The following is a 27,011-nucleotide window of genomic DNA, read 5'->3' as shown; positions in this document are numbered from 1 at the left end:
TACCAAATTTAATACAAGCTAGTTATATAACCAATATACTGTAACTGTATTGAATTATATCACTTAGACGGAAGGAAGGCTTAGGTGAAGTCGGTATAACTAGGGAGGAATGAAGCCATTCCTTCTTCAGGAACAGAACATTCTAGTGATTTCTGGAACATTCTGTCCCTCTTTGGGCCATGCCAAGTCTCTTCCTGGATTATGCAGTTCCAGGAGTGGTTCTGCATTTTCCAGAAATAGATCCTTTGAACCAGAAGCAGATTAAGAAACTCCAGATAGGATGCTCCAGATAAAATGGGCCCAAATAAATGAGGTTTGCACATCCTTACAAATCATATATTTCAATGAAAAATAATGTTAAGAATTCTTTTTTTAATAAAAAAAGAGATAAGCTAAGGAAAATCTACAGTTCACTGTAATACAAATTAATACATGGCTCAAAAGCTTTGAAGGCTACCCAATCTGGGATTGATTTTTTTAAAAAGGAGATAAGCAGGAAAAGGGGAAGTGTGGCAGTTTATATATATAAAATGACTTAGCTGAACAGCTCTAAAAACTACCAGGCACTTTACATTTTTTTTCTGCATAATTGCATTTGTTTGGTTGTTGTTTCATAGCACTGGTATTTGATGAGTCCCTGCTTCTCTCTTAATTGGAGACAATATTGGAATCCACTAGACTCAGGTACTTTTCTTTACTAACTGATCACTTGACAGGACTCTTTCTAGGAAAATTTTAGCAGCCTAGTCTATTGTCCTGTCCACTGATTTTCCTGCAACTCTCCTGTCCTCTTCTGCCATCTTCTGTTGTTTTTACTTATTTTATTATTTTTATCATTTTAATCGCTAGATTCCATCTGGACTTGTTTTATTCTATTGATGAGTGCATTACTCTAGCTATTATGTATTCCTTGATAAAATAGTTGTAAATGTTTCATTTTATTTAAAAAAAACTGCTTTCAAATATAATGCTTAAGTACACTGAAATCAGGAAAACCTTATGCTTTGCAATGATGCATGTCTCAAATATCCTTCATCACTATTCAACTGACTTAACTGCTGTTGTAAAGCAAAATAAATGTAGGCATTTCATCACCCGCTTATCAGTAATAAAGGACAAGAGAAGTATTGTTATCATTTAAGGATTTTTTTAATGTCCTTTCATTACTTTTGTGCCACTGTGCTTTCAAAAGGCTGCCTATTTTTAATGTTAAGATAACAAGGGGGAAATGTTCCTTTGATACCTGTAGGTCTTGCTTCTATATATCTGCAAAGTGATAAGTGTGTAATTCTCATCTTATTTCCTAATGGCTGCGGGCAAGAAAAAACGAGGCACTGATTTTATTTAATGAAGAACAAGTAAAAATTAGGTTTGCAACTATGTCAAGATGGGAATGTAAAAGAATATATTATACATGATTCTATTTTTATAGAGTCAATCAAAGTATTTTCTATTATCTAGTCCTGCCTTAGGCATGAAAGCCAGCTGGGTGACTTTGGACCAGTCTCCCTCTCTCAGCCCAACTCACTTCACAGGTTGGCTGTTATGGAGAAAAGCCGTATAAGGTATATCATTACCTCTGAGTTATTTATAAAAATAATAAAGGCAGGATAAAATGAATTTACCTCAAACACACAAAGAAACTTAACTTAAAGAAAATTACTTAGAGACAAGATAATTTGTTAAATACATCGATAAAATAGAGACCTAGGCCAGGTATACCACCTTTAAGCCAAAACTTAAAAACCGAAGCTCTCTTTTCAATAGTAAAGAAGTTACATCAATTCCTTCAATGGTATATAATAATGTATATTAGCTGTGGTGGCGCAGTAGTTAGAACGCAGTTTTGCAGGCTAATTCTGCCACCTGCCAGCAGTTCGATCCCAACTGCTCAAGGTTGACTCAGCCTTTCATCTTTCTGTGGTCGGTAAAATGAGGATCCAGACTGTTGGGGACAATATGCTGACTCTGTAAACCGCTTAAAGAGGCTGTAAAGCACTATGAAACAGTATATAAGTCTACGTGCTATTACATGCACAGTTGAACAGATATTCCCTTTTTCCCTGTAAGAAGGCACAGTAACGTAAAATTTATTCCTTCAGCTTTCACATAAAAAACAACTCTCAAACTCCACAGGCCAATTGCCTTACTGACAGGCATAAGGAAATGGAAGGATCTGTTTCCTCATCTGTTTGTTGGAAATTAGAAGATATATAAATGTTTAAGAACATTTGTATCCTTATTGGTTACTGCAATCAGCTGCAAGTTACTTGCATGCGGACTTTCAAGCAACAAAATACACAAAAGCAGTCGAACTCTAAAAAAGACTGGAAATACTCTTACATATGGTTGCAGTAAAACTACTGGAAGCCTATATTCAAGGAGCAAAAGAAGTTACCTGCAGCAATGAGTGAAAAACAACCTCATTCATTTTTAATATTGTGGCACACAGAGAACATTATTGTACTAGGCAGATTAAAGCAAAATGTCCTAGCCACTTCATTGTTAATAATTTCATTTCAAATGAATGTCAGCAACAAGTCTAGATGTTTTTTTTAAAAAAAGCTATGGAAACTACCCTATTTAAAATGTATAAACTATGAAGGCAAAAATATTTTTCATGCCTTTCAATAAGACTTCTTTTGCTGTTTCTAGCTTTTATTTCATATTTTTTCTATTTTTCCATATCTCTTAGAAGTGACCATGGTACAGTGCTATACTTTCACTGAAATTCACCCTAATTATGATTAATGGAGAAAAACCATGCAACTGCTAGTTATATATTTATTAAGTATCAGCATAGCCAATTGGCATTACACATATGGGCTACTAACTCATTAATATAACTGCCACTCACTGTTGGTATTTCTCCAAACATTTAATTTCATAAGCAAATCAATTTTTCAATTTGACTAAATTAAACCACTCAGCCTCTTCAGAGAGCGACTTACATAGCAGTCAAACAAATCCATAGGTTTACATCATGCTCTTGAGGCAGAAAACAAGCCAACCAAGGAGTTAGGGAGTTAGACAGGTAGGCAAGTACACAAACAGACCAAAAGATTTGAGTAGCACTTTTTATATGACTTTTGTCAATAGCAGCTTTATGTCTGTGAGCTACTCCTGGCTGGAAGGGAGAAAGGGAGAGGGAGAGAAAGAGAGAAAGAGAAAGAGAGAGAGAGAAGGTGCTCTAATACCCTCACTAGGGAAAGAAGCAGAAAGATAGAAGAAGAACATGACAAGCTATGTACCCTAGGAAAGGCATTCATTCCCCATCCAGTGGAGAATTTGTGCTAAGAGGCAGGGAATCTGAATGAATTTTGCTGGATTTTAAGGCTGGAGAGAGTTTTAATGGAAAGGCATTAGAAAAGATCCAGAGACAAGATATAGCTGTAACTTTTTTCTGTAGCCACAATTTGGAAGGTGGGCAGTTTCATGACATGCACGCCTCCTCCTTCACCTATAGCATAACGGCAGAATGTAGCAGCCATTGTATGACTACCTGTTCTTGATCTTTTTAAAAGACAAATTGGCAGCATAACTGTATTAGTCACTTTATGTCACAGTTTGGGAGGTGGCTTTCAGGTTAATGCAAAAAGTATCTTAAAGGCCATGTGCAGGCTACAGGTTGTCCTCCCTTGTTAGACAATGTATCAGGCATCAAAATGCCACTTAAAGAGACTGGATATATAGGCATCCTTCAAATAGGGTAAAAATCTAATGCAACATTACCCTTAATTGGTCAAGTGCAAAAGGAGATCCATCTTTTTTCAGGTTTTGGACAATTTCTTCCATGCTGTTTGCTGAAAAAAGACTGAAAAGAGAATAATATTCTTCAATCAAAATGAGTCATATTTGAGAGGGAGGAAAGTGCTGCAACTTACGATGAGCAATAGGTACTTTAGCATGTAAAAAAGCCATACTGTAAATGTAATATATAAATTGCAGGAAATCTGAGCAGGAAAACTATGAATTTCTCCCTAGCCATTATGGTAGAACTTCAGTAAAAATATAAAATTTGAAACGTTTTAAAGGGAATATAGTACCAGACACTTTGTGAGTTTTGTGATTTTTTTTTTATCGTTTGGGCTGATATAATTATTATAAAGAGGTTTTGCAACAGAGTGGAACTGAGGTAGGCAATGTATCTGATTTACTGTTCCAAGCCCTTGCCAGAATTCATAGAACCAGACATATCGAAGTTCCTTTGGGGAGGGAGTGTTTAAGGAGTAAACACAATGCCTTACATTTTGTAGAAGCTAAAAGTACAGCTGAATCCCTTGACTTCCAATCTCTGAAGACACACAGTTTATACATTACCTCACTCTCCCTACAACCTCCCTAGAAACCTCCCCCAAAAGTAAAGCTCAAACTGCTACATCAGATTGAAAAGTGTCGTCCACCCAAGCTTCCAACATTCTGCGTTGAATTAGAACAGTGGTTCTCAACCTTTTTAATGTCACGACCCCCAACCGGTCGTAAGTCGAGGACTACTCAACCGGTCGTAAGTCGAGGACTACTCAACTGGTGCAGCACCGTTTGCAGAATGGGACTTTTGGCGGGCCAATAGAATGAAAGGGAGTAGCACAGCTAAGGAAAAGGGGGGGGGGAAATGGCGGACTGCGTTGTTTGGTGACCCCCATGAAATGGTCGTTCAACCCCAAATGGGGTCCCGACCCACAGGTTGAGAACCACTGAATTAGAAAGTGCTGTTTCTTCCCTTAAATATTTATTCATTCTCATATCAGATTTTGTTTTGTTCTGACTTCCTTTTTAAAATGTCCTACTGGCAGTCAAGCGAAGACACAGTCATTACTTAAGAATCAGATGTTACTTCATGGATTAATCACTTCCTTCTATTCATTAAAAAAAGAAAGTTGGAAGTCTATGATATGTCAGCATATTGCTCATTAGTGCTACTCAATTGATCACTACATATAAGCAGTTTGTACAGTATGTTTTTCTGCAAATTATGTTTGATTCATTGCACTTTGGTGAAAAACAGATAATCAATGAATAGACGACTTTATTACAGATCATAGACCTACCAATTATAAAAAAAATGGTATAACTAGTAATACCATTCAAGGGCTACTCATAAAGGCAATTTCCCCATCTTTAAATATGAGGAATGCCATAAGTGGGGAACATATGTTTCTACATTTATTCAGGAAGGACAACAAGAAACAAATGACAATCTGGCAAACTCTCCATTGAGTCAGCCACAATTGATGAGTATTATCTTTATGTCACAGTATATATAGCTAGCCAGATGAACCAAAGCATCTTCACTACTCACAGGTTTTCTTCTCTAAAGCTTCTCACTGAGCTTTACCACAGACAGCACGGGAGTCTAACTGGGAAAACGTTGAAGGTGGTCTACAGGCAGGGAATAATGTAGGACCAACTCTCTCCATCCATTTCTGTGGCGAAGCATACTATTCTCAGTTCAGCCCTATACAGAGCCACAACTATTTTGTGCCACTTAGTCAAATCAACAAAGTGATGATGGTGATGATGATTCCATGAGGATGATGATTTAAATGTATATGCCATCTGATTCCCAGTGACTGTAGGCAGTTTTCAAATTGTTAAAAATATTTAACAAGGAAACTACACAAAACCAAAGGAAAAATGGCAGTGAATACAAACCCAGATAGGATGCTTTCAGAGTATCTATTAGATGTTCTCAACACAAAAGACTAGGCGTACTTTTGCACTACTAACTGCACTAAGTACCTGTTAATTTTGTCCATGTGTTCACCAAGGATAAATTCTTTTTCTTGATCTAGTTTGCACTACGAGAAACAAGATAACAAAACTTCTTTCAGTACCAAATCATTTAAAATGGTTACAAACCAAAGACTATGCCAGAGATAGGCAACCTTGGCTCTTTTATGACTCGTGGACTTCAACTCCCAGAATTCCTGAGCCAGCATGACTCAGCTTGGAAACCTTCCTTTTCCCTCAGCATGGCTGGCTCAGGAATTCTGGGAGTTGAAGTCCACGAGTCATAAAAGAGCCAAGGTTCCCCTGGACTATGCTATTTCCTTTTAATGAAAGAAAAACTAATCATTATGTCAATAGCCCATCTTTATCTTTGTTATTATAATTAATTAGAAATGGATAAGGGTTTTTTCCCCAAAAAACATCCCCAAGATGTTTATTATTCTTAAATCTCTGATCTGCAAAAGGCATTCCTGTGCAATTCCACTGATATACTAAGGACCATATTTGTGCTAGATCCTTGGGTGTTTTTGTCAAGCACAGATTCTGGATGTTTTAAAAAAATATTGCGGATAAAATTTACATAAGATCTTAGTGCTTTTGGAACCAAAAAAAGCCCTCCTCATATAATAATGGCTACATTCCTTAATTGGTTGAATCTATTCTGATGCAGTGTATTTGCCAACCTATATTGAAAAATAATACAATATTAAATTTCCATCAAACAATTGTGAGAGGTGGTAGTGGAAGCAAATATTAATTGTAAGTTTTAATACAGTAACTATTGATAAAATATGACCCATACAAACAAAAGCTATTTGGAGGTCCTCCAAAAACGAGGAGTCCTGGGAGCAAAACATTTAAAAAACACTACAATTATAATGGGAAGCCCTTTCCTGTAAAAGCAAACAAATCTAATGATGAGCCACCCAGGGGAGAGAAAAAAATGGAAAGAAAAAAACTGCTGTATCTGTTTGTGAGAAGAGATGCACTATCTCAAATTCCTCCTTCTAATTTTCCAAATTTAGCTTCCAGACATCCTATCAAGGGGACGCTCCTATCTATCTACAATAGCTCACTATGGAAAGGAAACTATACTTAGACACATTTTGATAATGAGAAGTGTCAGTGCAACAACTAACACCCTATCTGCAAATGAGAATTGTCTGAGTTGTAGTTCTTCGCAAGCTACGTGCTGTGTTTCTGCAATATGAACATATCTGAAGCACAGTTAATACTAGCTACAAATCATAACAAAAGGCCCAACGCTAATATCCTGGACACTCCACAGACTGCTTCCACTCCATTAACTTTTAATCTTTGCAGATCATCATATCCTTTCCTCTTTGTGGAAAACATACTGCTGTGGACATAAATTCAGTCCATTTTGCTGACGGAGAACTTGAGTGCTGAAATCTGTGGCCAAACTGTAAGATGATTTATAGTTCAGTTTCTGTCAGTGCACAAGGTTTCAAGGAATGCAGAGATGAGAGTCAACCATTATCTTTTTTGCATTTATTTAAAGATGCATTCTGTGTATTTCAAAAGCCTGGGTCACTTTTAAAAAAGCATTTTACCGAGAAGCATCCTCTATGTATCTATTCAGAAGTAAGCAAATGAGTTTGGAATTAGTTACATCCTGGAATATATATATATATAGTGCAACCTTAGAAATTTCTAATAGAAAAACAGTAAACATCCTCTAAGTATTCCATGTAGAATAACCTTGACACAGCAGAAGAGCAAATATTTGAGAACAATATTTTATTTGATATTATTTGATCTTTTATGCTGCTGCCTAAATCAAGAAGGGAACAATCTCAAAATTAAAAACTCAAAGGAATAATTAAAAAGGTTTTGTTTACTTCAAGGCTAGTATGCCAAGCTTGCTATATACCAAGCAACTGCATCATTCAGGTACCAATCTTTGATCATTATTTCAACACTTCTTAGTATTAGAGTATTCATACTTCATTGTTATCTCTCTCATTAATTTTAAATCATGATTGCTTCTAGTTTATCTTATTTTGAAGAAGTTGGTGTCACTTCATTTTCTACACAAATAGCTTATACATAGAACTCTGGGCTATTGTAGCGTATAAGAGACGGTTTGCCCAATTTTGAACCTTCCTCTGCTGCACAAGACCCAGCAAAAATTAAAAATGAAAACAAAGGTGTGCTTTGTATATAAAGATTCTCTATTATGAAATTTACTATATATTTAAATTTTCATTTACCTCCTTATGATAGGAATCCAAAACATCCTCAACATTTGCTTTTGTGGGGGATATTAATTCTATCAAGTCTTTTTCGAGAGCAGCTATCTGCAAATAAAAAGATAGTTATAAAATTATACAAATCTATTGTCATATTCACAGTTTGAAACTTATCGAAAGATCTAACATTTAAACAATGGGGTGTGAAGCCAAAATTTTGTTTAATACAGGCCTTAATATTATCCAATGACATTTTTGTCAAGGAAAGTGAGGTAATTTTTCTTGATAATGTCAAAAGAGAGATTTTAGATACCTACAAAACAACGTTACGTGAAAAACTTGGCTTCTCCTTTTTGCTCCCCGACCCTTAGCTATACAACCAGTATAGAACTCTAACTTCTGAAAAATTATGAGGTAATTAAGTGATTTCAAGATTGATGTTATAAAGAACTGTTTGAAACCTTGGGAAGCTAGTTCATCTTTATTCTCTTTCACAACATTTTATAAAAAGAAAGGGGGAGAAAGCAACTGAAGTGTGGGATACCATCACTTTTTTTTTATAATTTCCATCTGCAGGTGGACATTTAAGGGGAGAGAGCAGAAAGGCCTTTCAATAAGGCCCTTCTGAGGGGGCCAAACCACTTCACTGTAAGATGTTATGGAGTCCACTGTATTGTATCCTACCCTGGTTTCTATCAACAAAAGGACTTGAGATTGGTTACTGAATGGCAGAAATGTCTTTCTTCCTATAGTCCACAGCCCATTTTCTAAAGGACCCCTCCCCTCAACCTAGAGATGAGACCAAACATAGAGCAGGGAGAGGAGAAAAATCCAGCAGAATCTGAATGCAAGTTATTTAAAACAATAGATTTGCGTATACTGAGTTCTGATTTGAGTGGTAGCCTGGAAATTTATTTGTAAATTAAACCAGACAGGGTTAAAAGACAAAGGGAGAATTGATCACCTGCTCAAAAACTGCACGAGGTTATCTAAAAATATTCTTGTCTCACAAAATTAGGAACAAGGATGCAGCATAAGCAGTAACTGTCAGGCCTAAGCCCAAAGATGATACAAGGAAATCCAACTGTCCAATTCTTTATTTGCTTATACCTGAAAGACAGAATCTTGCCAGACTAAAGCTAGAAGCTTCTAATCTACTAGATCAGTGGTTCTCAACCTTTTTAATGCCGCGACCCCCAACCAGTCGTAAGTCAAGGACTAAACCGGTCGTAGGTTGAGAACTACCCAACCGGTCGTAAGTCGAGGACTACCCAACCGGTCTTAAGTCGAGGACTTTCCCTGCCCGGGAGCACCACGCATGCGTGGTGCTGCCCCCTGCGCCGGCTGAGGCGTAGCTGGCAAGCGGCAGAGACAGAGCAAGCCGACCACGGGCTGGGCCACCAGCTGGCCCAGCCCAAGGGAGGTAAGGCACCTGCCGGAAATGGGGGGAAAATGGCGGACAGCCTTGCTTGGCGACCCCTGTGAAATGATCTATCGACCCCAAATGGGGTCGCGACCCATAGGTTGAGAACCACTGTACTAGATATATGCTAAGGAATTCTAGGGTGCGGCTACCCTGAACCTCTTCTTCCCTCTCCCATCCAGCTCTGGACTGGGTTCTCTCTGACATGTACTGCCTCCTCCTTGAGAAACTGTGGTGCTACTGAAATACTCCCTTTTCCAGGTGCACATTCCATAACTTTTACCTATTTTTGGCAGATTTACCTTCTCTGCTTCTACAAAGTGAGTTGCAATTCCTGCTTTGTGGACATCTCTTCCTCTCAGCCTAAATCCCGTAAGACCAAGAAAAAAGCCTAGCCTCTCCGGAAGCCTTGGTAAGAAGTAGCCTCCACCCACATCAGGGAAAAGACCTGCAATTAAGGGGGGGGGAAAGATATGCAAGATGAAAAAAGCTGTATAATTAGATCTTAAGTGCTATTTCTCCCCCCACCCCCCACCCCGCTAATAACTAGGCCTTGTAAGTGGGCTGCTTTGCTTGAAAATTAAGTCGTTTGCTCTTTTGCTCATCTTGTGGAAAAACATGCTGCACCATTTTTGCCCACACAATTTACTTGAGAACTCTGCTAAAGTTGATAGCCACAAAGAGGAACATTTCCCCTTTTTTTTATCTTGAAGAGCTGATGTGAATTGTTGTGGGGCACAAATATTAGTAGCAACATCACAAAGTACAATTTACTGCAGAACATGTGTAGGACTCTTTCTTCAAAGTTTGTATTCATGTGAATAATCTTTTCAAAGCCATCTTCAAACTTTAGGATGATATTATAATGGAAAATGGTGTTGATATACTAGGAGCCCCTAGGCCTTTTTCTTTTGTGATTGGAAATATACTTCTCAGAAGCCAAATCCATAATACTATTTTTTTATACCAGCTATTTTAAAAGCCTTGTGCTTAAACACCTAGCCAGTATGTGAGTAGTCTCAGGGTTAAATAAAATGGGACACTGTGGAATGCATCCAGCCCATATTTCTAAGTTACCCAAATCCTGGGAGACTCTGGGTAGTGTATACATTCACAAACAAAGTATAAAACCAAACTGGGAGAGAATACTGGGAGAGAAGAGACCAGATTTTGGCACTTGAGTTATGAAGACTCTGTTCCCATGCTGCAGTTTCCAAACTGAGCAGTCATATCCACATTGGAAGAAAAGTTTTCTTAATGTATAAATGGTTAAGAATCTTTGATAATGGTTCAAGTCACAATGAAGATCAAAAGTTAATGAAAGTTCTTCATTATTGTCTCTATCCAAATCAGACCTAACCACGATGCCACAATTTGTACTCTCAGAACTGCCACTTGTTAGCCCTTTTCAGTTAAAAAAAAAAGGCTGTCTAAAGCAGTTTTTAATGCCCTGCAAGGGTATTCTTAATCTACCCAACCTCGAATTTGTTTCATTAGATCTTTGAGGCCAAAAATACAAGCTCAACTGGCACCCTGGAATGACAGCTACACAGATGATGCTATGTGATCAAAACATTGCATTTGATTAGTGTAATCACCCCGGAGCCTTTGGTTTTCTCTTGCTTCAGTTCATCACGTTGCTTTCCTTCAAGATATTCTAACGTTGTCCCAATCTTCTCCCCATGAACAAAATGCTTTTATTCACAGTATGAACTCTGAACAAATAGCCTGTGATCCATGGAATAAGTGCTAAATAATGTTTAAAAACAAATGTACTGTATATTTCTGGAGATCATCACATTTTAGAGGATGTTGGTGTTCTTAAACTAAATATAGTGAGTCTTCAGGTGACAGTACTTTTATTTTTTTTTAAATTCACCATTTTTGCCCTAAAATATATCCCCCCCCCAATTTTGGGATCCGCAGACAATATGTGATGTCCCCATGGATTATATTGTTGCCTTCTAGTTAATCCGGTAGCTAATCTCTGATGTTGATGTCCTAATTCTATATAAAGAAAAGGTTAGGTGACTTTTTTTGTCAAATTCCATCTCCTGCTCTTCTCAGATTTCAAAAATAAGCAAAAGGGCTCAGGAACAATTCTCCCTTAGTATGAAAAAGCATATTCGTGAGTGGAAATTAAAATAAAAAAGTAACTCAAGAAATAAAGACCAAATCATTATTGTTATTCAGGGGTTATTTAATGTTTTCTCCTGTAAGTTTTAAGCAGTATACGTGGAGGTGAATGAACTTCTCACAGACCCTCTGTGGGATGTTACAGTTAGAGTCTGTGAGTAGATCAATATTATTAAGTGCGACAGCAGGACAGGAACTTGACTCTTCATGTTCTAGCCAGTATTATATAGTAGTTTCGGCTTCTCTGTGAAAAGTCAATATAAAATGCAATGTGTGATGCTTACCTATTCCTACCTCTGGCATTGCAAAAACAGTCCTCTCTGTAGCAACTCTGAAATGCCCATGGACAGATAAGCCCACACCCTACCAAAGGAAAACAAAAAGGAAGGGAAGGGAAAGGAAAGTTATGACGTGAAATAAATTCTGGAAGGAACTCTAGTAATCAGTTTTCTATTGTAGTCCATACATAGGCCTAGCCACTCCCCCCCCCCTCCATTTTTTGCCACCATTTTTATTGGTGCTACAAGACATAGGCCAGTGATGGCGAACCTTTTAGAGACTGAGTGCCCAAACTGCAACCCAAAACCCACTTATGTATTATCGGCTGCCAGGTGGGCGTGGCCCATTAGGTGGGTTTGGCCCATTGGGTGAATGTGGCCAATTGGGTGGGCATGGCCCATTGGGTGGGTTTGGCTGTGGTGGTAACGGCAGACTGAGTGGGACTAAAAAGTTCAATCAATCAATTCCAACTTTGGGAGATCTTTTTTTTCCCCACAAGAAGTTGAAATTGATTGATTGATTGAAACCTTTTTTTTTTTTTTTTGCACATGGTGGTGGAGGCCTAAAGTGAAAAGGTTTTATAAAACCCAGCTGAAGGCTAGGACTGGGGCAACGGCATGCGTGCCTACAGAGAGGGCTCTGCGTGCCACCTGTGGCACCCGTGCCATAGGTTCACCACCACAGACATAGGCCATGCATTTGTCAATCACTTGGAAAACATTTTAAAGTGACTAAAATATGTGCTTTATTTAATTAATACAGATTTAATACAGGTGCTTAGAAACCCTGCAGATGCTAAGTACCGTAAATGCCGGCGTATAAGACGACTTCCGCGAGCGCTGAAATCGGCGCCAAAGACGGGGGTCGTCTTATACGCCGAGTCGTCTTATACGCCGGAAATACTGGTAGTTTCCAGCGTATAAGACGACGTTCTAGGAATGCGGCCCAGCTATAAAGACGGGGGTCATCTTATACGCCGGGTCGCCTTGTACGCCGGCATTTACGGTACTATTTTAAGAGGCATTCTCCCATGCCCTGTTTAACATAATGCCAACTGTGTATTTACATACTTCTTGCAAGCATATTAATTGTGTCTTTATTACTATTCTACTTATGAAATTTACATCTCATGTCTCCTCAGGATAATCTACTTGGGCAGGGGTCCCCAACCCCCCCCCCGTCCGTGGACCAGTGCCAGGTTGTGACATGCTAGCAACTGGTCCACAAAAACAAGCAAAGACTCATTTGCGAGATGCAAGTAGCACATAAAACCACACCCCCTCTGGTCCGTGAAAAAAATCTTTCTCCACAGAACCGGTCCCTGTGCCCAAAAGGTTGGGGACCTCTGTACTTGGGGATCTCTCTCTGTTTTATCCATACCACAGAAACATTCTCAGGTTACTTTGAGAGAGAGCGATTGGCTCTATGTGATCTAGTAAGTTTCTATGGCCGACAGTGGGCTTGAACCTGGATCTCCCCATTTCTACACCATTGCCTTAACCATTATACCAAGTTGGCTGTCAAACTGCTACTTATTGTAGAAATACAATTTTTATCCATTCAGACATTTAGGCACACTTAAAAGCTTTTACAACTTACAATTAAGCACATTAAAAAGTCCTTTAATTTGGTCATGCCATTGTTTTTATCTCTGGAAACAAACCAGTTTTTCTCCCGTTAGACCCCATATTTCTCATCAGATATTTCCGTGCAAGTTGGGGAAACTGCAGGCACGTACTCCTCCCATACTTTTCAATGTGGATATTCAAAAGTATTCACTATTCACCATACTGGAAAGGTCAGAAGTATTTGGCTCATTTGCTCAGAACAGGAAAACACTCAGCCCAAAAGAACCGGTTAGACAACCTGCTTTTTTCAGAGTCAGGGATTATCACTTCTGGCACCTGAGATAAGGACTTCCCTTTCTGTAATGAACAATTCAATCTGTCATTGTCAATAGTAATTTAAAGGAACAATTCCAAAATTCAAAATATAAAGGAGCATCATCGAATAGATAATTTCTGATACTCCAAGTATTTCTGAATTACATCTCTTCACCATTGCCCATACTCCTTAGAATAGCTGGGAATTGTAGTTCAGCAATATCTGGAGTGCTATAGACTGACTATCCTTGCTTGACACCAAAATGCATCTCCAATGGAGGATCAGCTCTGTTGACTGACCTTCTAAATTACAATAAAATGCTAATTAAGCCATTTCCTAGCAGGCCATCACTGTAGGGAAACCAAATTATTTCAGGAGATGGTCTATGTATTTCAAAGCTGCTAAAATAAATTCTTTAGTAGGCAATCAAAAGATTCCTCCATTTGCATATTGTGCTAGCAGAAAAAGGGTGTCTTGCTATTCAGTAAGGTCAATTCAGGTAAGGATGAGCTAACCTTTAGTAACATTTAAAGATTAGGCACAAAAAAACCCACACGAAATGCAAACACAAACCACATTTTTTAAATCACACTTAAAGTTATGCTTTATTAAAAGAGGGGAAAACTGAGACTCAAGCATCCATAACACTGGAGCTCAAATTTTAAGAGATATGAAAGCACAGCTTTGCCTTGCCAAGCAGCTCCTAATTTATAACTTTATTATTAAATGATTCTTTCTTTTATAAATTACATGAAACTGCAAAAAATAAACATTATAACAAGAAAGGTGTGGTATGGTAATATATATTTTATATATTTGCACGCTTGCATCTGATGACTCAGATGTTTAAATCAATGAATTAGTCAACCCTATTTTGTTTACATTTTATTTATAGATTCAAGCTTCTCAGATTAGAATTACTTCTTTTTTAGTATCCAGTATAAAATATGCATTTTCATTGACTAGCAAGGCTAGCAATGTCCAAGAAAATCTCAGTTTATTCCACTCACATTTACCAGGAATAACTTATGAAGACCTCTGTAAAAGTCAGAGGTAAATCATAGAACAGTGATTCAGACTAAAATGGAGTCATGCCAAAAAATGACAACTTCTGAGTATACAACGGTGGTGCGGGGGAATTTAATTATTTTTTTCCCAGTTTTAAAACGTAAAAAGTCAGTAACATTGTCTATCCGCTGTTTTTCCCCTTCTGATAAATTTCTGTAAGGAAGCCCTACCTATATTCTCACATCTTTGGATGCAGCCTTCATGACCCCTCCCAAACTGGTAGGTTGTAGTGTAACAGAAAATACTTTATATACATACGGAGTGCTCATGTTAATTAATGGCAATTAATTTAGTGCTATTCACTGTAGATGTAAATCAAAATAAATTTAATTAAATTAAATCAGTTCCCCAACATCAGCTACTTTTTTTTACTGTGGAACATTCCACATTTCCAGAATTAGCAAAATAATCCATGGCTGCACTATTATACCACACAGGCCTTTGAACTATGGTGCTGGAGAAGACTCCTGCGAGTCCCTTGGACTGCAAGGCGTTCAAACCGGTCAGTCCTAGAAGAGATCAACCCCGACTGCTCTTTAGAAGGCCAGATCCTGAAGTTGAAACTCAAGTACTTTGGCCACCTAATGAGAAGGAAGGATTCACTGGAGAAGAGCCTAATGTTGGGAAAGATTGAGGGCAATAGAAGAAGGGGACGACAGAGAATGAGATGGCTGGATGGAGTCACTGAAGCAGTAGGTGTGAATTTAAATGGACTCCAGAAGATGGTAGAGGACAGGAAGACCTGGAGGAACATTGTCCATGGGGTCGCGACGGGTCGGACACGACTTCGCAATTAACAACAACAACAACAACATTATACCACACACCCAATCTAACCAAATATACTAAGTTTGAAATATCCAGAATCGTGGACTTCATCTATCTTTGCCTTACTACTACTTTCAATTTGATGGAAAAATATACCCACAAATCAGAGGAACACCCAGGGAATCACCATTTTCAGGACTCATAGCAAATACTGTAATGCAGTGTCTACAAATTATAGTATTCCCACGTATACAACCAAAAGTATGGATCCAGTATGTTCATGACACCTTTGTCATAGTAAAAAAAAGAATAGCTAAAGAAGACACATGAAACAATCAGCAACATCTTCAGAAGAATAAAATTCATAAGGAGGAAACAATAACTTTCTACCCTTCCTCAATATCCTCATCAGCAGAGCTAATGGTGCCAAATTAGCAACACAAGTCTATCATAAAACCATCCACACTAAGCAAGTGTTCCGTTATCAAGGAAACAACCCAACCTCCCACAAGAGACGCTGTGTGAGAACACTAGTACAAGTACATACTACAACCCTGAGCATCAGGAAAAGCAAACAGACTATTTACATGTCTTCCAACAGAATGGGTACCCATGCAACTCTATCAAAAAAATTGATAAGATCATTCTACCCACTACTGCACAACCAACAAAATCTATGAAGAGGATAACACTGCCATCCATCAAAAACATCTCCAGAAGATCCCCATCATTTTTATTTTTAGCTTTTCAATTCAATTTTTTAAATTTTGTTTCCAAGTACTTTTTCACTTTTTATAACACAAGCTGCCCGATGTCACTAAATCACTTATAATACAGCTCCTCCTCCTCCTCCTCCTCCATTGAAGTCAGGAGGACAAAGATTTGAGTCTTTTGATTTGAGAGAGCTGAGATGGGTTTTAAAGGATAAAATGGGCACCTTAACCTTCTGCAGCATTTAAGTCACCCATTTCATTATTTAAAACTTGTCAAGTTCCCAAAAGCTTTGTGCTGGGGAACACAAAAGAAAAAGAGTGCCTTTATTTGCTTTACCATCTGGAGAGTGGTGATAGAAGTGTCTCTGCCCCACCATATGATTGGCTGAAGTATTCTTTAATGATAAGGTTATCCTATCTTCTTTAAATGGCGAAAAGGGCGACTTCATAGATGTGTTCATGTAGCATGCTTGGCAACATTACAAAAGTGGTTTGCTAGCTTCTTGGGAAGCTTTTATCAACTTCCCAATTTAATCTACAGCACTGCAATCCCTTGGGGTCTCCCATCACAGTTCTACCTATTTAAAACCTTACTGAGTTTTTTCAGATCAGCTACACATGGCTAGTTGCTGCCACCTGCTGTTTGACAAATGTCCATAATGCCAGTTGTTTGTCTTTTCACACTGGCTGCAAATGCAAGCATTTTGTTTTTGTTTCTGCAGCCAACAAGGAAATGTAGGCTAGTAGCCTTTCCACACAGGCTTGCTGAAATGCTTCACAGTGTTCCTTTGATCGAGCTTTTCCACTGACCAGTTCTTTAATCATTTTTTCAATTATCAAGATTTATTGTGAGATAACTCAGGATTAGCTACAAAACAATCTGCACCATTTGTCTCTGGGATTATGTCTGCAGCCATCTGACAGCTTCAGAAAGATTAAAAAAAAAATTCAGTCTTAATTCAAGGCTGCTTCCAGTGTTCTCAGCCTTTACAGATAAATGGTGTGCAGAATGATCTCATAGAAATACTACTGTAGCAGAGATATTGAGATTGCCCTCAACCAGGTAAGGTGTTTTGAACCAAACTGAATTCTCAGAGCACAGTCAGAAAAAGAGTTTGAAATTTCTAGACAGGTACATAAGGCATACATACTGGGAAGGAATAACACAGTAGATCAGCCAGTAATTTATCTTAATTTTTTTATGAAAATAACTTCAGTCCAATGAAAGATGTCCAAAACAGATATTATTGTAAACTGGTTAGAAACTACAATTTGGCCTTGAAGAAACAAAAACTGTATACCAGTGATGGCGAACCTTTTAGAGACTGAGTGCCTAAAACCTGCCCCCCCCCCGCTGATCACCCAGGCAGCCCAGCAGCACCATGGCAGCCGTGGCCTCTGCCCACACCCCGTAGCATCATCTGCATGTGATGGGACATGAGGGCAGAGTCTTGTCCCTGCTGCCTGGCTGCCATGTCCTTGGCTGTGCTACGATGTGTGGGCCATGCTCGGTGGTGACCCTCGGGGGCTGCTGGTGAGGGGGCCGCGGGGGTAAGCGGGGCTGGGGCGACGGCATGCATGTCCATAGAGAGGGCTCTGAGTAACACCTCTGGTTCGCCACCACTGCTATATACCATATGGGTATATATGATACGATCATAGTTTTGTTCAGGTTTCAACAGAGTAAATCACATCTATTTCAAAATGGAAGCAAATGTTTTCAATCTTCTAAGAGTTGAATATACAAACCCTGCACTAATGGACATACTGTAACCCTCTGCTACAGTTTGAAGGCAACTAATAGTTTCCAAATTGCATCCCAGGCTGATAAGCATTTGCAACCTCAGTGACTGGAAGCCTGGAAGTAAGCATATATTTTACTTTGGGAAAGACCACTTTAACAGCTTTTCTGATAAATACAAAAGCTTTGCACTGGTAGCACAACTACTAAGACAGAAGAAAAAGATGGTAACAAAGATGGGAGGCTCTGCTAATCTCCAAATGCTCTGGATTGGCAACCTCACTAGCTATATAGTCTAAGAATGATCAACACTGCAGTTTAACATATGTACAGGACATCAGTCTGAAGAGGGCTGAATTATAATAATTCTTTCCATACATATAATCTCCTAATCATTTGCAAGATTCAGTGCAAAAAATGGAACAATCCCCATCTCCCAAACACAAGCATTATTTTAAATGACATCAAATGGTTTTATAGTAAGCAAACTTAATAGAAATTATAAACCAATTTCAATGGAAGGACCCTAGCTCATAGTGGTGTGCATGCAAAGGTCCCTGGTTCAATCCTTTGCAGATCCATACAGAGCTAGAAAAATTCATCAGTTGTGGACACTCATGGCCAGACTGAGCTACTTGGAGCAATAGTCTAAACCAGAGGTCCTCAACCTTTTGGGTACTGTGGAGAGAGGTTTTTCTGCAGGCTTTGCTTGTTTGTGCGGACTGCTTGCTGGCATGCCGCGGCCCAGTACCGGTCCACAGACCAGGGGTTGGGGATCCTTGGTCTAAACAGTTACAAGCAACTTTCTATGATCCTATCTCCCACAATGCTAGGGGCAGGAAGACATTTTGATGCTTGTAAAGACAACTAGTCCTATAGGATATAATGCTAGAAACCTCCAAGAAGAGTCTAAAAATCAAACATATTCCAAACTGTTCAATCTTGAACTCTAAATCCTCATCCCTTGCAATTACTTTATTATATTTTTGGCAGAGCTGAACATTTTATCACATGCACAAAAACCACCCAGAAATAATTGCTAATTATGTGAAAAATGGCATCAGTGGCTATTTATCAAAATGCACAGGAGACAATGCCATAAGAACATTCAACCAAGTGCTTATTAAAAAAAGGTTCAGCTAACCTTTTCTGTGTATCACAATTCCTTACAAATTGGTCGTCAAGCTTTAGATAACTTGAAAACGGGAGATGGATTTACTTAGTACAAAGGCATAGGAGCACATGGCTAATTGGAGGTCACTGAGCTGCGAATATATTAATAGCTACATCACACATTTCAATGTGTGAAATATTTTAAAGCTGTTCTTTAGAGCCATCACAAGAATTCATTTATTATTATTTTTACAATTTTTTTCTCAAGAGTATAGAATTTTGTTTGAGACTTCCATGGGGGAGGGGATACACAAAAGGGAGGAGGGAAAAGCAAAATTAATATTTTAATCCCAAAGCTAAGTGGCCTACAACAGTATGTAGTATCTCGTATTTGTATGAAATTACACAGTGAACAAAAAGTGGCATAACATATGAAAAACGGTTGCAGAAATTGGGTATGGCTAGTCTAGAGAAAAGAAGGACAAGGAGTGACATGATAGCAGTATTCCTGTATATCTCAGGGGCCGCCACAAAGAAGAGAGGGTCAACCAAAAGGCAGGACAAGAAACAATGGAGGGAAACTAATCAAGGAGAGAAGCAATCTAGAACTAAGGAGAAATTTCCTAACAGTGAGAACAATTAACCAATGGAACAGCTTGCCTTCAGAAGTTGTGGATGCTTCATCACTGGAGACTTCTAAGAAGAGATTAGACAGCCACTTGTCTGAAATGATATAGGGTTTCCTGCTTGAGCAGGGGTTGGACTAGAAGACCTCTGAGGTCCCTTCCATAATATTCCATATCTTAGCTACGGAAGAGTTACGTGTCAGTGGCCATAAAAAGCCACTGGTAACAAGACTGGATTGATGAATGCTCTCAATCGTCAACACTCCCACTAATAAATGTTAAATAACAATTTCCCAGAAGAGGTTTGTATCCCAGTGCTTGAATTCCATTTTTACTGATCTTCATTCAGTCAGTTGCCTTATCCAAGAAGTTGTACACCCTCAGATGTCTCATTTAACTCAGAATCCATAAATCGAATCTTCATTTGAATACTGTTGACATCTTTAATCCTTAAATGACTTCATCTGGCATCTTCAGACATATGCTAAGATTTGCATCTAAGAAGAATTCTATACCAGAAATGCAATACTATACCACTATATGGACTTGGCTCTACAGTTAAATTAGACATGCATACATGCATACATACATAATTAGACAATTAAGAAAACTGTCTGTAAAATATTAGACAGCTATGGTCATTCGATAATATCAGATAGTACATACTAATGCTATGTCCTATGGGAGAGCAATGAGGAAGAGGGAAACAAAGAACCTGCCACTCAGCGCCACCACAAGAACATCCTTAATAGAAACCAAGCAAGGCCATGACTCTAAGCCAGGGGTAGGCAACCTTGGCTCTTTTCAGATAGTACATACTAATGCTATGTCCTATGGGAGAGCAATGAGGAAGAGGGAAACAAAGAACCTGCCACTCAGCGCCACCACAAGAACATCCTTAATAGAAACCAAGCAAGGCCATGACTCTAAGCCAGGGGTAGGCAACCTTGGCTCTTTTATGAGACTTCAACTCCCAGAATTCCTGAGCCAGCCATGCTGGGAAAGGGAGAGGTTTCCATGCTGAGCCATGACGGCTCAGGAATTCTGGGAGTTGAAGTCCACGAGTCATAAAAGAGCCAAGGTTGCCTACCCCTGCTCTAAGCTAAAAGACCTTTTGAACCCAGTTGCTGGAGAATTTAATGGGGAACAAACTGTCACACTGCATTTTCCCTTAGGCATTCTATAGACCAGGGGTAGGCAACCTTGGCTCTTTTATCACTCGTGGACTTCAACTCCCAGAATTCCTGAGCCAGCCATGCTCAGGGAATTGAAGTCCATGAGTCATAAAAAAGCTAAGGTTGCCTACTCCTGGTCTACAGACGCATCTGCTTGACCACTGTAGGGAACAGTATAATTAAATGCTGGCTTTGGATTAAACTAGAGAGGTGTTTTTATGTGCTTTTGGTTTGAGCTTTGAATAAAGAAATGTATTTCATAAGTACACCAACATCCACATTCAAGTGTGCACGTCTGTTTATAAGTATTAATTAAAAAATATCTACCTCGTTGCAATCCCAAAAAAGTATCTATGCACACATACAGCTCTTAACTTCCCTCCTACCCATATTAATACAACTTTCAGTTTAATACCACATTGTGCTTTCTCTGAAGCTACACTGGCACATATTTACCTACAGTACATGATACAAAAAACAGGGGAAAGACATCACATCTTGAACAGAAACAACAAAAATAATGCACTACGGTGGCTTTAGCTGGGAGATGAATAGATCATTCCCAATCACTGCAGTACTTTATTTACTTAGAATTCATTTAAGTTGGAATCGAATTGTCATTACTTGTACATTTGGCTAGTGTAATTTAAACTACATTTTAATTCCCATCTGTACAGACCCCTCCCCAACTATGGATAATATACATGTAATGGAAGGTCTAAGAAACTACCATCATACCAGATGGGTTGGTCTTTGAGATGCTTCAAGGCTCTCAGCTGTTTATTTCAGTAACAGCCCATCCCAACTACCCATTTAGAGATTCTAAGCAATTTGTAAACTAGGAAGCAAATTAACGGAAGTTAATAAGGTTTGCTCCTCAGATGCCTTTTGCTCTTGTTCTTTATGAAAAATAACTTCCATAAACTTCTAAAATAAAAACTGCTGGTATCTGAATTTCTCTTGCACATTTTTACCCTGAGAAGTTCCCTCTCCTTCATTATTCCCAACAGAAACATGAAGTCGCTGGTCTTCAATTCATTACATCCATTCCACCAGCGACTAGTCACAAATAAAGAAATCACAATCTGCTTTTATTTTTATATAGCCATTTGCAGCTTTATTTACCGATCCTCCCCATAAGAGCCTTTACTATATAGTGCTAAAAATACTAAGGATACTTTCAACGTATTTACATTTTCACGCATGCTTTGTTAAGGCTCAGCTGCTAACACTGCCTAGTCTTTTGGCCTGGTTCAGGTGCATTCAAAAATTAGTGGAAATCCTGAACAAAGGGTTATGAATATTCACTAAAGATGTTACATGACCAAATAATATATCCTTATTGCTGAATCACCAGTAGAAATGCATCTGGAGGAAAAACGGGATTCTCAAGAGTCCTTCAAATCAGGCGTACTTCCTTACATAGCCTATTTCTTCATTTTTGGGGGTGGGGACTTCAAGTTAGTGTTGTGCCTTGGCAATTGCCTGAACAAGCCCCTTCAGTTTTGTTGGTGAAATTTTTAGGAAATGGTTTGCCTCTGCCTCCTTCCTAGGGCTGAGAGCGAATGCCTCTCCCCAAACACCATTCAGATGGCTTCTGGGCTACACCTTGATTTTTATAAGCAATGACTCTGTGATAGACCAGATTTAATAAATGAATAGAAAATAAACAATACATCTAAAAACCAGCCTTGTGAACATCAGTTTGGTTCCTGCGTTATATGCCTTATTAGACTAATGTAATCCATTTAAAGTTCAATTTATTCCATTTACATGCGTTTCTGGTCAACCGATGGCCTCAAGTGTTCTTAAAAGCTTCAGCTGCCTTGTTCAAATAGAAGTGGTCTGTTTTTTATTCTGTTCCACCTTCAATATTTTATCTGAATTGTTGTTTGCCTCTGTTCTGCCTCAGTTCCATTTGGGCACAAGCCATCTGAAACCATATGACTTCAGCAGGAAATAACTAGGGGACTCTTAAGTCAACTGACAAAAAAGATACAATTATCTATTATTTCAGAATGCATTTTAACCATGCAAGGCCCATCAACATTTTTGCTTTAATTTAGCTATTACTGCAAGCAATTGTGAGACACTTTTACACATTGCTATGCAATACATCGAAGAGTGATTTAAGCATAGTATGAATGAACATTAGCTAAATGTTATTTATTTAGTAAACTATGGTTAAACAAACTCTGTTTAAATGCAGATCCAGTCTGCATTTAAAGATCTTGCCCTTTCAAAGATGTTACTACTACATGAATGTTTAGATATAAAGTAGTCCTCGGCTTGCAACCATAACTGAGATGGGAATTATGGTCATAAATCATGCTGGTGGTTAAGCAAGTCATCACATGACTGGCCCAATTTTATGACTTTTTTTGCAATGGTCATTAAAACAAATGCTTTAAGTCATTTTTGCTGAAACCCATTTTTGCTGCATGCATGCATCTATCTATCTATCTATCTATCTATCTATCTATCTATCTATCTATCTATCTATCTATCTATCTATCTATCTATCTAATCTATCAGATTTGTTGCCCATCTCACAGTTCAGGCAACTTTGAGCAGCTTACATCAAAATAAAAAAAATTCCAACAATTATAAATATAAAAATGGATTAAAATTACAAAAAATTAAAACAAGCTAAAAACAAGGGTTTGGAAGGAAGAGGCAGGCTGCCTTCTGTGTTAGTGTACTATCACCTCTAGCCAGCAGCTTCTCCTAAGGGACCCCCTCCAATCGGTAGAGCTAGGTTTTAAGGCTTTTTCTGAAGGCTAAAGGTTTCTGGAAAAAACACTGTAAATTGTGGTCATGTGGCCATAGGATGCTGTAAATGGGCTGGTTGCCAAATGCAATCACATAACTGTGAGGACAGCAGCCACTGGAACTTCAAATTCTGGTCATAAATGCCTTTTTTTGGTAAGCTGATGCTAAGCACCTAGTCACAAGTCAACTGTAAACTGAAACAGGTAATTTTGCCTGGGTCATTGGGTATCAGTATGTTACTTGATTGATCAAATTTTTATTATCCTTTTAAATTTCAATTGTATCTGTGTTATTTATTTATTTGTATCATAGTGTTTGAGAACCAATTTTGTGGAGCGGTTAAAGGCACCAGGCAAGATACCAGGGAACTGTGAGTGTTAATCCTGCCTTAGGCCCAAAGTCAGCCAGATGACTTTGGGCTAGTTCAGTGGTTCTCAACCTTTCTAATGCCGCAACCCCATAATACAGTTCTCCATGTTGTGGTGACCCCCAACCACTTATACATCACCGGGTGCCAGGGGCATGGCCAAAGAAAAGGGGGAAAAAATGGCAGACAGCCTTGTTTGGCGACCCCCATGAAATGGTCGTTCGACCCCAAATGGGGTCCCGACCCACAGGTTGAGAACCACTGGGCTAGTTGCTTCTTGTGAGCCCTAGGAAGAAGGCAAGGGCAAGTCACTTCTAAAAATATTGACAAGAAAATTGCATGGACTTGTCCTAGTAGTCACTAGGAGTTGAGACTGACCTGAAAGAATGATAGCAACAAAAAAAATACATTGTAAATTGCTAATTTAGATCATATAGTTACTTTTAATTTAATATTTATATTCTTTTATTTATACTATTATTACTACTATTACTACCATTATTATTTTGTTCTTTAATAAGGCAAAATCACACACTTTAAACCTTCCTCAGTACCTCAAAGCTAAACCTGGTATAATTCCACTGACGTCCTTGTATATAAGAAGATAAAGAAGTGCCTTATGCACACCTGATCTCAGTAGCACATTTTGTATTGCAAGTCTCCATTTAAATGCTACAACCACTGGGCAGCCCAAATACCATTCTGGGTATGGCGTAAGGGTTCCGGGCCCAATCCAATTAACAGACTATTCCTCTACCCCAGGCATGTCAAACTCGCAATGTTATGTGATGTCGCCAGCAATGGGGTGGGTGCGGTTTCGGCACGATGCATCCGGCCTGTGGGCGGCAGTTTGACATACCTGGTTTACCCTGGGAAAGATGCAAAATTATGGAATCAAGTTGTATAAGTTGTGGTGGCGCAGTGGTTAAAATGCAGTATTGCAGGCTAATTCTGCTGACTGCTGGCTGTCAGCAGTTCGCCAGTTCAATTCTCACCAGCTCAAGATTGACTCAGTGTTCTATCTTTCCATTAAAATGAGGACCCAGATTGTTGGGGGCAATATGCTGACTCTGTAAACCGCTTAGAGAGGGCTGTAAAGCAATGTGAAGCGGTATATAAGTCTAAGTGCTACTGCTATTGCTATAAAAAGCCAGAAATGGAAAAGAGCAAGCAGATTTTAACACCCTCTTGCCATTGTTACAACTCTGCTCCAATGTGCTGAAGTCCCATGGGATTGGTCAGTACAGCTGGAGGAACTGAGACCAAGTCCCAAATAAACGTTATTTCCTTTGCTCTTTCCCCTCCTTCAATACTAGGTTTTGCTGGCTGGCTCAAAGAAATGTGTGAAAATCAAGAAGCAGTATCAGTGATCTTGTTACACTGGTTTCTCGGCCTTCAGAAATTGTGACAGTTTGGTAAACTAAGTGACCTGCAAGCCAAGACCAATCTTGCTTTGGGTATAATGAGTAACTGTCTCCACTGTCACTCCTCCCAGTGAGGATCATTCCAGAGCCTAGCGTCCAATGGGGAAACTGGCATGCCTTCCTCAAATGCAGCTGTATGAAGTTGAGGTGGGTTTTTTTTTGGGGGGGGGGAATCTCCCTGCTTTAGTTCTTTGTCTGAATACCCTGACTATTGCCTAAGTAAATAAGATACACAAGAAAGGAAGGTCCGGAGCTTGTCTGATTAGCAGTTTCAAAGTACAGAATGTTACACTAAGACTTCATTTTGGATCAGGATAAACTGATATAAGGTGGCAGATTGTCACAACACCTGCCCACAGACAAAAGGCTCAGCTGTACATTTGAAATCCAAAGTTGGCCCTAGGATCAAATGACTTTTTTTTTTTGAAATCTCAAAGAAAAACATTGTCATGTGACAAAACACAAAATGTCAGTGCTATCATTAACAAGGAAGAATTTAGGAGAAAGACAGTTTATACCTACTCAATCCTTTCAAGGTGAGAAAGGGAGGGGGACGTATAATGAAAAGTGTATCTCCAAAAGCTGGTGACTAGACTACACCATTTGCAATGATTACACCCAGCTTTTCAAGGGTTGACTATTCCCAAGGAACAGAAGAAGAGGAAAGATACAACAGGCAACAGGAGAACATACCCAATCCTATATAAAATAAAGCAGGCAACTGCTTTTCTTTGCAAAAACCACGCATAATACAGTGCTTTGTATTTAAGCACTGCTTATGTGACGCCAACCAAATATTAGCAGAAGGAAACTAGATTCTTCAAACAGGATGTTCTTTCCAAGAGCGCAATCCTTTAGCAAAACCAAGGTAAGATAGTCATTGGCATCATAGTGCTACAATTAAGTAATAGGACAAATAGCAACAGATAGAAATTCCTTCAGTGTCTTTCTCAAAAAATATTATATTTAAAACCAGAGTCCCTGATTATCCTGTTTGTTTAGCCTTTATTTGCTATAGAGGTTTCTTAAGATAGTTCCTCCCTACTCTTTTGACTACTGTTTTTTTAAGACACTTTTCATCTTGTAGCTTTAGATATATTCTTCCTCCCGGAATAACTTCTTTCAGAGTATTCTCATTTTCCTTTACCAAAGTTCTTTTTTACTATTAGTTTAACTCAGCAGCACGAGGAACATTCAGTATGAGAAGACAGAATTATTGTGAACCTTCTTCCAATATAAATAAATGTCAATTTTATCCATCAAATAAGATTGCATGAAATTATTGTAGCTAGTTACCCACAATTTTTAAGACTAGTTGTGAAACACAAGGCAAACCAATCTATTATTTTACAAAATGTTTTCACTTACAGCACCCATTGTAATTCCATCGATAAGTGCCACATATGGTTTCTTGCAGGTGCCTGTGAAAAATTACAGAACACATTATCCTACTTAAAATATTAGAATGCTCACTTATCTAAGGAAATGCATCTTTATAATGTGAATAAAATGTTCAGAGGAGTAAGTTAAAACATTTAAATTATTATTTTTTCATTGTTAAGAGCATTTTAAAATATAT

The 27,011-nt window shown here is 38.6% G+C and overlaps 1 protein-coding gene across 4 annotated transcripts in view; it reads right to left on the bottom strand.

Annotated features, from left to right (window-relative positions):
• The window catches only part of HIBCH (3-hydroxyisobutyryl-CoA hydrolase), a 54,969-nt gene that overhangs the window by 10,643 nt on the left and 17,315 nt on the right, over window positions 1-27,011 (bottom strand). For 3 of the 4 annotated variants that reach the window (XM_039322091.1, XM_039322090.1, XM_039322093.1), the window contains exons 6-11: window positions 26,801-26,853; window positions 11,787-11,865; window positions 9,669-9,814; window positions 7,965-8,051; window positions 5,740-5,798; window positions 3,733-3,814 (exon numbers count right to left, since the gene is read on the bottom strand). In XM_039322091.1, coding sequence (XP_039178025.1) covers window positions 3,733-3,814; window positions 5,740-5,798; window positions 7,965-8,051; window positions 9,669-9,814; window positions 11,787-11,865; window positions 26,801-26,853 — 506 coding nt within the window. The remainder of the gene's footprint in view (window positions 1-3,732; window positions 3,815-5,739; window positions 5,799-7,964; window positions 8,052-9,668; window positions 9,815-11,786; window positions 11,866-26,800; window positions 26,854-27,011) is intronic. The other variant, XM_039322094.1, reaches the window with a different exon arrangement.

The sequence above is a fragment of the Crotalus tigris genome, unplaced genomic scaffold (assembly GCF_016545835.1).
Source record: "Crotalus tigris isolate CLP2741 ecotype Arizona unplaced genomic scaffold, ASM1654583v1 scf7180000023830.6690815, whole genome shotgun sequence".
NCBI classification, from domain to species: Eukaryota; Metazoa; Chordata; class Lepidosauria; order Squamata; family Viperidae; genus Crotalus; species Crotalus tigris.
The sequence above is the reverse complement of the archived record's forward strand: the minus strand, read 5'-3'. Positions and strand labels throughout refer to the sequence as shown.